The sequence below is a fragment of the Leuciscus leuciscus genome (assembly GCF_965113295.1).
Source record: "Leuciscus leuciscus genome assembly, chromosome: 16".
NCBI classification, from domain to species: Eukaryota; Metazoa; Chordata; class Actinopteri; order Cypriniformes; family Leuciscidae; genus Leuciscus; species Leuciscus leuciscus.
This window is the reverse complement of record NC_138740.1, coordinates 33,939,002-33,951,837: the sequence shown is the minus strand read 5'-3', so window position 1 is coordinate 33,951,837 and position 12,836 is coordinate 33,939,002. Positions and strand designations below refer to the sequence as shown.

Here is a 12,836-nt window from a genome sequence, read left to right as displayed (position 1 = left end):
CCTCCATGTTCTCGTCCTATGTCAGAACTGGATACACACACTTACTGCTTCGTTTGTTTGAGGAAGAAGGCATGCTGCCTTTGCGTTTGAGCATGGTGATTGCGAGCACAGTGGAATGTTCACAGTTAAAGTGCTTCGCGTTTTCTTAAAAAATTATAGACTTTATGAGTGCCGCCCCCGAGCACTTCTCTCGTTATGATAAAGCATGTGAGAGGTTACTCGAGGTGGTTACTCGTGCATTGGCCAGATTTCAACTAGACTGCTCTCCTTGAGGATCTCCATGACGTTAACTCGTTCATGGGGAAAACCTTATTCTTCGACATCAACTTATTAGACTATCGTGGGTGCAGGGGCATGTGGTTATACGATGATGTGCCAGTCCGAAGAGACGCTCGCGGGCTATCTCTTCTCTGGGGCTCCATACCAGGCTGATCTGCTTAAAAAAAAACAAGAACAAGAGGGGGACTCAAAAGCAAAGTATGGCGAGTTGCGTTCCCCCTCGTAAAGACTTGGGAACGACTTGCCACACTCAGCAGCCTCATAATAGACCGGAGACAAAAATCCTGAGTTTTTTTTTTTTTTTTTTTTTTTTTTTTTTCAGGTCTGTGGGGGTGTGCCCCTTCGGGATAGGGCATGTAAAATAGATCAATCAGCTCCTACCTGACACCCTCACGAAACCACTGTAACATCCCTGCCACCTCTGGTGATTCGGAGGGCAGCGGTTTCTAGCGAAATGTTGAATGTTCTGTTGTTTCCTGTTATCGCCAAGGACACAGAACATTTAACATTCCCCCAACAGGAAGTATTAAAATTGGTACCACTTTAAAGAGACTTTGGCAGCGTGAAAGCTACTGCCCGGTATCTCTCTTTGCGTCCTAAAGACAGTAAAAATGAATACGTTGCCCTCCTCGCTTTAACGCGGTGGTTCCCACTACCGTAAAACAGGAGTATGCACATCTGCTGTCACAAAAGAGGAAATGGGGGACTGCATCCATTTCTAGATCTTTTGAGGCTTGAACCTTTCCGTCAGAACGCTCAAGTTCAAGATGCTAACTTTGAAGAAGATTGTGTTGCAAATTCAACATCGCGATTGGTTCTTCACGGTCGATCTTAAAGACACATATTTTCACATAGAAATATTGCCACAACACAGGAAGTTCCTGAGGTTTGCTTTGGGGGGCGAAGCTTACCAATACCGGGTCCTTCCATTCGACCTAGCCATGTTACATAGACGATTGGCATCGAGACATCGAGATCGATTCCCGCTCATCTTCTCTCTCTGGGGCTGAGATGCAATGCCAAGAAGATCGTTCTCTCTCCTGCCCATAGGGTAACGTGCTTGGGGGTTAACCCTCTGAGGTCGGCAAACGCGCCCGCGCGTTTTGCTGGATTTTCTTCACATTGTAGCACTATAAACTTAAATTACTCCATCATTTATGGTCATACAGAAAAAAGAAATATAAAAAAAGAAATCTGTGATATTTCTACTTTTGTATGTGTCCACTTACAATCAAATCAAAACATTGTGCTTTTGTAAAATAAAGAAAATAAACAGGGTGTGCGTTCTGCCTCTCCGTCGCGGTGAACTTTTTTTTCTTGAGCACGTCTATAAACTGAAACAAAACTCAGCGAATCCTTCTCACACATTTATGACCCATATACCTTTATAAACATTTAAGTCTGTACTTTTAAATGATCGGATTCAAACTGAAAACAAATATTCTCTGTTTAAGTAATTTGTATAAAACCAACAGGATGTCCAGTATCTCAAACGCTTGCTAATTATTTTTAATTCAACCACGCCCACTCGCGCAAAAGTGATTCACATGCAAATCTCCACATGGAACGCGAACGCCTCGTTACCTCAAACACAAAACACCAAAACACTTCACAAGTCTCTGCTTTTCGTCGAGTTTGAAAGACGTGCCGTGAGCTTACATTGGATTTACCTCAGAAGAAGAAGAACGCGATTTGAAGACAAGAAAGATGTAAGGTAAGAAATTCTTACATATTAGTTTGTTATTGTTGCATAAATTTCACATTGCAGTTGAACTGTTGCTAGATATATGGTGAATATTATAATATTTAGACCCGTGTTTACTGTTACTGTGTTTCTGGATATCTGCTCAAACGTAGATATGTATATTAGGGATGTCCCGATCCGATCACATGATCGGAAATCGGGCCGATCACGTGTTTTCAGACTCGATCGGAATCGGACGTTACCTCCCGATCAGGACTCGGATATATATGTATATATATTCTCATTATTTTTGAACACATCTATAGTTATGCGGTGCCACAGAGTTACGCCGGTTTCACACTGCACGCGAGCTGAGCGTAAGCAGCGCAGGAGCAGTGCGTATGGTGAGCAGGAGCAGGACACGCGCGTTTTGCTTTCACACTGGCAGCGTTTGTCACGCGCGGCTGAACCGCGGCGTGTGTACAGACAGAGTACTCTATAAAGGATAAGTTGGCATTGCTTTATTTCATTTTCAAATACATTTAAGAGAAAAGACTTGTCAAGAAGCTTATTTTATTAATAATTTCATTTATATAACTTTTGGTTCATCTTTGTTTTTATTGTTCTGGCAACAAGTTTGTTTTTGGACATTTGTTTTCTTTTTAAATTGCTGTTGGTCATTTGATTGACTGTTTAAAACACAATAGATATCATCAATGCACTTTTTGGATAAAACTGCGGCGTATTTTGGCCATGATCAATGCATTGTCACTTTAATTCAGCGTAAGCGGCGCAGCAAAAATAGACTCGGCGCCGAAACGATCGCGGCACTGCTGCTCTGCTCTGCTACGCACTGCCGCGCCACCTCTGCGTGCGGTGTGAATGCTCTAATCCAGGGAACGACAGCTGGCGGCCCGCGGGCCAAAACTGGCCCGCCAGCAATATTTTCTGGCCCGCCGGATTATTTTGGAAGTCCTAAATGCTGCACAAAACTCTTCCACTACTCGAGAAAAGCCCTAGTCGCGCGGCGACTTCACCGCCGCATACTGTGTGAAACACCCATAGGGAATCATGCGGCGCGGGATTACATTTTAAAGTATAACTGTGCGTTCACACCGGACGCGAATAGCGCGTCAAATTCGCGCCTGCCGCGTCTAGTTATACGCTTGACCACTTTGTGTCCATTCGCGCGTCAAAAGACGGTAGCGGTCAGAACTCTGGTGTACTTTGGACGGAGCGGGCGGTCTGACTGACAATAGCCCACTCCCGACATCTTTTGACAGCGTATCCGCACTTAATTCTGACCGCCTGTACACCTATCTCTGAGGAGCTGTTTGGTACTGAAACCATTGTCAGTCAACAACATTCTTTTTTTGCAAGGATGTTTGAAATAGTTCGGCAGAAAATAGCCTACTTCATTTGTCAGTAGGGCAATATGATTTTCGTTTATGTTGCTTAGAAATGTGAGTGATAGGCTTTGTCCTATTTAATTTATGTTAGGCTATTTATATTTCATAATTTTTTTCTGTGGCATTTGTTTTCTCTGCTGACAGTACAATGTTAAGATAGCCTAATATTTATATTGACACGGACACAATTTTTGTATAGCATTTATTATAGGCTACTTAATCTCATTCTTGCCGTTAGAGACATTTGAATGTGAGATTATGGAAACGAGATCTAAATTTTGCGGAACCGTCAGGTCGGGAAATAAAGCGCGTGAACACCAGGTGTATTTTAAGCGGTTGCTGAATAGAACCTTGTGGGAGCGGGACAGAAAAAAAACAGTCCCGCGCAGAACTCCTTAAACCTTAGGTGTGTATGTGTGTGTCCCGAATAAATAATAATAATAAAAAAAGGAATAAAGTTCAAATGTCGGACTGTAAGCGAATGAGTATGATTTCTATTCACACCTTTATTAAAATGGCTGTAATCTGTTACCACAATAGTACTTGATCTGTTTAAAATGATTTCCTTGATATATGCCTAAGGTGTTAAATTAAAAATAAAAATTATAATTTGTCTAATCCAGTAATTCATTTTTTCTATTTTTGATCTGAGCACAATCAGAAAGAAAACCCATTGTTATTCGTTTTTTCATTTTAGTTCAGGAAATAAATACTGGAAAAACAAGTCGTTTTTCATCTTTTTATTTTTGGTTTTAATTTGAAAAAACGATTGAACGAATGATCCACGGACGGTGACGGACCCATCATATTCCGCGATTATAGGCCTATATAAAAGTATTTAATTTGTATCCATAGGCCTACTCTGTGTAGCTGGCCCGCCATCTACTGGCTAAAAAAAATATTGGCCCGCGGCCAAAGTTACTTGCCGACCCCTGCTCTAATCTGTTAACATGGGCCGGCGAAAAAAATACGCGCTGCACGCTCTGCTAACGCGTGCAGTGTGAAACCGGCGTAGGAGTGCAGTTCCTAAAAGCACATTACTGGCTTTGCAAACACTGTGGCACTTTTATTTTTTTATTTGTTTACATGCCTGCCGGGTATTTTAAGTTGAGGTGCTATTTGTTTATATATTATACTTGTTTTATATTTACTGTTGCACTAAAGTCCAAAAGTGAATAATTTATGTTATTTATTACTTGATTGTTCAAGCTACCTCACAGAAGTGCTCTGTTTGTTAACAGAGTTGTTGAATGTTAAAATAAGGTGAATTAAATAAAAAATAAGGAAACTCCTGGATCTGTTTTTTCGCTCTTCTTTATTCTTTTTTTATGTATTATAGAAGTATCGGATCGGGACTCGGTATCGGTAGATACTCAAAATCAAATGACTCAGACTCGGACTCGAGGGCAAAAAAACCTGATCGGGACATCTCTAATGTATATGGTAATGTTTTATATTTGAGCGCGATCGCGTTTGAATGTATCATATTTTGAAAAGCAAAACGCACCAAACGGCTTCATGTTTTTACTATTATCTCATTTCATATCATCATAACGAATGGAAACATTTGAAGTAACATGATAATCAATATATTGGTTTATCTTGGTCTATCCAAGATGGCGCCGCGGATGGCTGCCTCGGTGTGGAGCTCTCCAGTTATTGTGTTGTTTTTGTTGGTTTGTTCTGCGTTTAGTCATTCTTTTCCTATCAATTTCACCAAAGACGAACTACTGGACATTAGGAAACACACACCAGACAAGTTTTTCACAGATTTTGATTACTCAGACGTTTTACTGGACATTCTCGTCGGAGGGGCAGCGGTGTTGTTCAAACGCGCGGTCAGACGCAAACGCGGGAAGCGCGCTGGCGCGCTGGTTAAACTCCGCGAGCGCGGCCTCCGCACTGCACTCCCTAGTATTCATCTTGCGAATCTCCGATCTCTTCCTAACAAAATGGACGAACTTCTTCTCCTCACCCGCACTAACAAGGATTTTTTAAACTCCGCTGCTCTGTGCTTCACTGAAACCTGGCTGAGTGAAGCCATACCGGACAACGCACTACATCTGCCGGGCTTTCAGCTGTTCCGAGCGGATCGCATCGCGGAACTAACGGGGAAAACGAGAGGTGGTGGATTGTGTTTCTACATTAACGAAAGTTGGTGTTCAGATGTAACAACACTGAAGAAGATGTGCTCTCCTAATTTAGAGGCACATTTCATAAACTGTAAACCTTTCTACTCGCCGCGGGAGTTTTCCTCATTCATTCTCGCGAATGTTTACATTCCTCCAGACGCGTGTGTGAGCGCGGCGATACAACAGCTGGCTGAACATATAGCTGAAATGGAACAAAGGTACCCAGACTCTCTTTTAATCATTCTTGGGGATTTTAACAAAGCAAATCTCTCCCGTGAACTGCCAAAATACAGACAGCATGTTACATGTCCTACCAGAGACAGTAATATATTGGACCACTGTTACACCACGATAAAGAATGCGTATCACTCCGTCCCACGGGCAGCTTTGGGGCTCTCTGATCATTGTTTGGTTCATCTTATACCGACCTACAGGCAGAAACTGAAATCAGCTAAACCTGTAATAAGGACTGTAAAAAGATGGACCAACGAAGCAGAGCAGGATCTACAGGCCTGCTTCGATTGCACTGATTGGACTGTTTTTGAAGCTGCAGCCACCGATCTGGATGAGCTCACAGATACTGTAACATCATATATCAGTTTCTGTGAGGATACATGCATTCCTACCAGGACATTCTTATCATTCACTAATGATAAACCATGGTTTACTGGGAAACTCAAACAGCTTCGTCATGCCAAAGAGGATGCTTACAGAAGTGGGGATAAAATCTTGTATAACCAGGCCAGAAACAGACTGACAAAGGAGATCAGAGTTGCTAAAAGAAGCTACTCTGAAAAGCTGAAAACCCAGTTTTCAGCCAACGACCCGGCATCAGTCTGGAGAGGCCTGAGGAACATCACCAACTACAAATCACCATCCCCCCGATCTGTGGAGAATCAACAACTGGCTGACACTCTCAATGCATTCTATTGCAGGTTTGAGAAGCCCAGACTCACACCTCACACCCGCTCTGATGTGCACTTCACACATCCACCATCACCTCCTGCAACCCCTCTCCTCCCCCCTTCTGCCATCCAACCTGAGCTTAAGGTCTGTGTGGAGGACGTGAGCCGAGTCTTCAAAAAACAGAAGACTAGGAAAGCTTCAGGCCCAGACGGCATCTCATCTGCTTGTCTAAAAGCCTGCGCTGACCAACTGGCCCCAGTCTTCACGCAGATCTTCAACAGATCATTGGAGCAGTGTGAAGTTCCCTGCTGCTTCAAACGCTCCACTATCATTCCGGTTCCCAAAAAACCTAAAATCACTGGACTTAATGACTACAGACCTGTCGCTCTCACGTCTGTGGTCATGAAGTCGTTTGAAAGACTGGTGTTGGCCTATCTGAAGGACATCACTGGACCCCTTCTGGATCCCTTTCAGTTTGCTTACAGAGCAAACAGGTCTGTGGATGATGCAGTCAACATGGGACTGCACTATATCCTGCAACATCTTGACAGACCTGGGACTTATGCACGGATCTTATTTGTGGACTTCAGTTCGGCCTTCAATACCATCATCCCTGATCTTCTCACAGCCAAACTGACTCAGCTCTCCATGCCATCCTCAATCTGTCAGTGGATCTCCAGCTTCCTGACCGACCGGCAGCAGCGAGTGAGACTGGGGAAGCTCACATCCAGGACCCTCACCATCAGCACTGGCGCCCCCCAAGGGTGCGTTCTCTCCCCACTGCTCTTCTCCCTGTACACTAATGACTGCACTTCTAAAGACCCCTCTGTCAAGCTCCTGAAATTTGCAGACGACACCACCGTCATCGGTCTCATCCAAAATGGTGACGAGTCTGCTTACAGACTGGGGGTTGAACAGCTGGCTGTCTGGTGCAGCTATAACAACCTTGAGCTGAACACGCTCAAAACAGTGGAGATGATTGTGGATTTCAGGAGAAAATCCCCAGCACTCCCCCCTCTCACCATCATGAACAGCACTGTGGAAGCAGTGGAGTCATTCAGGTTCCTGGGCTCTACCATCTCTCAGGACCTGAAGTGGGCAAATCACATTGACTCCATTGTGAAAAAGGCCCAGCAGAGACTGTACTTCCTTCGCCAGCTGAAGAAGTTCAATCTGCCACAGGAGCTGCTGATCCAGTTCTACTCAGCTGTCATTGAGTCTGTTTTAAGCACTTCCATCACTGTCTGGTTTGGTTCAGCTACCAAATCGGACATCAGGAGACTACAACGGACAGTCCGGACAGCAGAGAGGATTATTGGTGCCCCCCTGCCAACCCTCCAGGACCTGTACTCTTCCAGAGTGAGGAAGAGAGCAGGTAAAATCATCACAGACTCCACTCACCCTGGACACCCCCTGTTTGAACTGTTACCGTCAGGACGGCGACACAGATCACTGGCCACAAGAACATCCAGGCACAGGAACAGTTTCTTTCCACAGGCCATTTCCCTTCTGAACACTTAACATGCCCCCCAAGGCATATGCCTGCAAGTGCAATACTCCCACTGTCTAGTGCAATATTCTCTTAACTCAGGTGATATTTATATTTATATTATTCATACTACTCAAAATACTGTAAATATGTTCATAATCTGTAACATGCACTAGACTCCCACTGTCTAGTGTAATATTCTCTAACTCAGGTGATATTTATATTTATATTATTCATACTTCTCAAAATACTGTAAATATGTTCATAATCTGTAAATGTTTATTCAGACTAAACCCAACTGTGACCCCTTTTTTTTTTTTTTTACTTTTTATACTATTTTTATTTTATTTTTTTTAAATATATTTTATTCTTAGAATTTGTATTACTATGTTTCTTGTTGTATTTGTATTTGTATATGTGCACTGGAAGCTTCAGTACCAAGAAAAATTCCTTGTGGGTGCAAGCACACTTGGCAATAAAGCTCTTTCTGATTCTGATTCTGATTCTGATTCAGATATTTTTCTCTAGCTTAGTTGTTACTGAAATCTTTTGGAAGATTTATAGGCTGCTATAGGTTATTGTTATTATTATTTTATCCAGCACTGCGCATAGCCTATGCTTACAAGGCACAACAAACCTGGTGTTCATTATATTATATATTGTTGGAAACATTTGTGTGTGTGTGTGTGTATTCTGTGAATTTTAAAAAGCAATTTTAAACAGAAAAATCTAAAATTGATACCCAAAATCGTGCAGGCCTAGTTTCTCTTGATACCAGTATGTTCACTTTTTTCTTTTCTTTCAGGGACCAGATACCACTGAGTCCTGCTGACTTCAACATTCACATGAGTCTCTGTACATGAACATGGTAAAGTGAAAATCAAACACCTTGGAAATGAAAAGTATGTACAATGTTTTTAGGAATGGCACAAAGGTCTCTGTCTTTGGATCATTGTTTTCAATAAGTGCTTTTTTGTCATTTGTTGTGTATCTTTGGATTATGTTGTGTGTGTTGTAAATAAATCCAAACAATATAAAAGCCATTCTTTTTTTAAATCTCCTCATTCTTTGTGCAAGGTTGCTCAGAATGACAGGGCCTGATAGCTCCTAATAGGGCAGTTAGGGGAGTGTCTTTGTCTTTCTCAGGTGTGAAAAGCTTACATATTAATGAGCTCCCGCATAAAGCTTTCTCACACAAAACACGTTGTACATTTTTTAAATCAATATATTATCTTATCTGAATGAGCAGTCAGGGTGATTTTCACATAGTTTTGGAGCAAATATTCTAGGCTACATGATACAATTTTCAAAAGTCTTGTGAAGAAATAATCAGTATGGGTTTCATGGCCTTATTTTAGTGAGAATTTTTTTTTTGTATTTTCACAAACTACGCATAAATGTCATTATCTCAAAACTACAAACTTTTACATACATGCTGCTGATATATTATTGTAGCAGAGTTTGTGCTGAATACAGTGTAATTAGACTTTAGCCATGAAAATGTCACAAGTAACAGAAATAACCACAAATGTCAGAGCATGTCAGAACACCTCCAGGGCCCAGAAAACAGCTCAGACCTCAGAGGGTTAAATGGGACTCTGTCATCGTCTGGGGCACAGCTGTCTCCCCCTCGTGTCAAGACCATTTTAAACACCCTAAGCAACATCTGGCTAGGTCAGAACATTACATAGGTCTCATGGCAGCTGCATCCACAGTGATCCCTCTGGGCCTTTTGCACATGAGACCACTTCAGTTGTGGCTCAAAACTGGGGGATTTCATCTATACAATCCCTAAAGGTAAATAAGGGCAATGGCACACACTGAGTGGTTCGTGTCCTTTCTAAAAATCAATTTTTATGGTAAGTCACGCGCTGAAAGCTTCGTGCACTTTCTAAAATCCATGTTTATGGTAAGGGTTACGCGTTGCGGCTTCGTTCCCTTTCTTCGGGGTTCAGAACCCGGTTCCTTGCCTTGCACTTTAGGTGCGTCTTGTCGTCGCAGAATGCTAACGACAGACATCTCCCTGTCGGGCTGGGTAGCGGTCTTAAGTGGTCGTCCAGCCCAAGGGTTCTGGTGAGGCGTCATCTTGATTGGCACATCGATTGCCTCAAATGGATGACTGTATTTTTGGCCCTGCGATACTATCATGTCCTAGCGCAGTTGGACAATACTATGGTAGTCGTCTACAAAAATCGTCAGGCGGACTGTGTTCGCGCCTTCTAACAGGCGAGCTCAGCAAGCTCTGCTTTAGGGTCAGGACAAGTTCCTGTCCCTTAGGACAATATACACCCTTAGGAGTCCTGGCCAAGGTTCATCATCAAGGGTCCTTGCCTCTTACTGATAGCGCCTTGTTGGCTGAACAGTTTGGTTCTCAGAAATAATATCTCTCCTCGACGGCTCGCACTGGGTGATACCGAACAGGACAGACCTTCAGTCTCAAACGCAGGGGACAATATCCCCAGCCTGAGTCGTGGAACCTTCATGCTTAGCCCCAGAAGGGTACCAACTGATGGACACTGGGTTTTCAGCTGATATCATAGAGACCATTCTCAGTGCTAAGGCTCCCTCCACTAGAGGAAGTTATGCCAATAAATGGGGTGTCTTTGAAAGGTGGTGCACAGCACGTAATGCAGATCCAGTTAACTGCCAGATTGCTTCAGTTCTGGACTTCCGGCAGAAAAAATGATCAGCAGGTACATGCCCCGCCACTCCCAGGGTTTATGTGGCCGCTTTATCGGCTTGCCACGCCTTGATTGACGGGGTGTCACTTGAGAAACATTCTCTGCTCGCCAGCTTCGTTCGTGGAGCCAGGCAGCTGAGGCCTCCCGTTAAAACCAAGATCCCTTCATGAGACTTAGTTATAGTCCTCGAGGGTCTGGTTGAGACCCCCTTTGCACCTCTAGAGTCAGTGTCTGACACACTTCTGACCCTAAAGATGTTTTTTCTTATGGCTATAACTTCTTTAAAAGAGTCAGGGATATGCAGGCTCTGTCAATCTCGACACTTCGCTTACTCTGCCATCCTGCTTAGACTTTGCCCCAGGAATGGTGAAAGTGACTTTGCATCCTCATCCTGACTATCTGCCTAAGGTTCCTTTCTCGACTGTACATCCGGTCACTCTCGAGACCTTCTGCCCTCCGCCATTCACAACGCCGGAGCAGAAGAGATCTCACAGACTGTGTCCAATCCGTGCTCTTCAGGCCTACGTTCACTGCACTAGCCAGTGGCATAAGTCAGAGCAACTGTTCGTCTGTTATGGGGGTCGTAACAAGGGGGCGGCCGCCACCAAGCAGACCATGTCACATTGGGTCAGGGATGCTATTGCTCTTGCCTATGAGGTGTGTGGTCAAGCTTTGCCAACGGGTCTTAGGGCTCACTCCACCAGGGGGGTCGCCTCCTCTAGTGCTCTGGCAAGAGGTGCCCCCTTACAACTTGTTTGTGATGTGGCAGGCTGGTCCTCTCTGCACACATTTATAAGATTTTATAGTTTGGATGTTCATGCCACTCCGGGCTCTTACGTCCTTGAGTCGACATCACAAGCTAATATCTGAGGCCTTCTTGCTTTCTTGTGAGCACACCTACACAACCGTAAGGGGTCCAGACACCTTCAAGCATGGTGGCGTGGGTATTCTCGTTCCCAGTGCGCTAAGCTGCGCGGCATCGATTGTAGCTTTTGAAAGGGAACGATCCGGGTTACTTGACTGTAACCCTGTTCCCTGAAAAAGCGGAACGAGATGCTGCGCTACATTGCCGTGCTGAAGATGTCCCGGGACTGCTCTTCAGGCAAAATATCCTGACGATGCACCTGTGGCTCATCTATTTATAGCCTTGTGTCACGGGTGCGCGCCGATGACATCACCGACCGAGGCTATGATACCTCCAGGTCAATTCTATTGACGTGTTACACTCAATAGCTGGTCACGTTTAAAGACGTTCCCAATGCGCTAAGCAGCGCAGCATCTCGCTCCGCTTTTTCAGGGAACAGGGTTACAGTCAAGTAACCCGGATCGATACTGATTTAGATCTAGTTTGGCCAATATTGTTGTGTCTTTCATTTCAGTTTCACGCTCAATGCATAGAGACTCAGATTAAAGAAGAGTTTGAAAAACTTCACCAGCTTTTACATGATGAAGAAGCAGCCAGGATAACAGCGCTGAGAGAGGAAGAGGAGAAGAGGAGTCAGATGATGAAGAAGAAGATTGAAGAGATGAGCAAACCGATTTCATCTCTCACAATCACAATCAGAGACATCGAGGAGCAGATGAAGGCTGAAGATGTTTCATTCCTGCAGGTGTCAATGAATCTTCATTATTCTCTAATATATGAATGTCAATTTCAGAGATTTAAACCAAACTCAGTTTTGCTGAATATACTTTGTTTTTTGTTTGTTTTTTTACAGAACTTTAAGGCCACGTTGCAAAGGTTTGTGTTTGTGTTTGTTTGTCTCTGTGCTTCTGAACTCAAATCATCACACGCTTTTAGAGGAGTGATCATAGAACCTTTTAGAGGTTCCCATCATTTTATGGATTTAGTTTAAATTAACCTATTCATTAATTCATTCATTCAAGTAATTACATTTTATGAATTTAAAAGCTTGTAAACTTTATCATCCAAAAATTTAAATAACCAATTAAACATAAGAGAAAAAAAATGTATGACATTTTTCCTTAGAAACTTTTTGGCATAAGGGGTTCTTAAAATTGAGTCAAGAACCCTAGAATTCTCCCTTTTTCGATGAGCAGCATCTCTGACTCTTGAATGTTGTTTCAGAGCCCAATATATTCCAGATCCAGACCTCAGTCCAAGTGTGATGATCACTTTCACAGATCACCTGACCAACCTGAAGCTCAATGTCGTGCAGAAGATGCAGGACAATGATGGTAAAAGTGAGTATGACAGACACAGCAATGACTTCTGTGGTTATTTGTCTTAATGTG

The 12,836-nt window shown here is 43.3% G+C and overlaps 1 protein-coding gene across 5 annotated transcripts in view; it reads left to right on the top strand.

The window, feature by feature from the left end:
• LOC309478124 (E3 ubiquitin-protein ligase TRIM35-like) overlaps positions 1-12,836 on the top strand; it is a 42,260-nt gene that overhangs the window by 28,297 nt on the left and 1,127 nt on the right. For 3 of the 5 annotated variants that reach the window (XM_082141661.1, XM_082141660.1, XM_082141657.1), the window contains exons 3-5: positions 11,960-12,190; positions 12,299-12,321; positions 12,670-12,785. The exons of 1 other annotated variant lie outside the window; for it this stretch is intronic. In XM_082141661.1, coding sequence (XP_081997787.1) covers positions 11,960-12,190; positions 12,299-12,321; positions 12,670-12,785 — 370 coding nt within the window. The remainder of the gene's footprint in view (positions 1-11,959; positions 12,191-12,298; positions 12,322-12,669; positions 12,786-12,836) is intronic. One more of the 5 variants, XM_082141659.1, reaches the window with a different exon arrangement.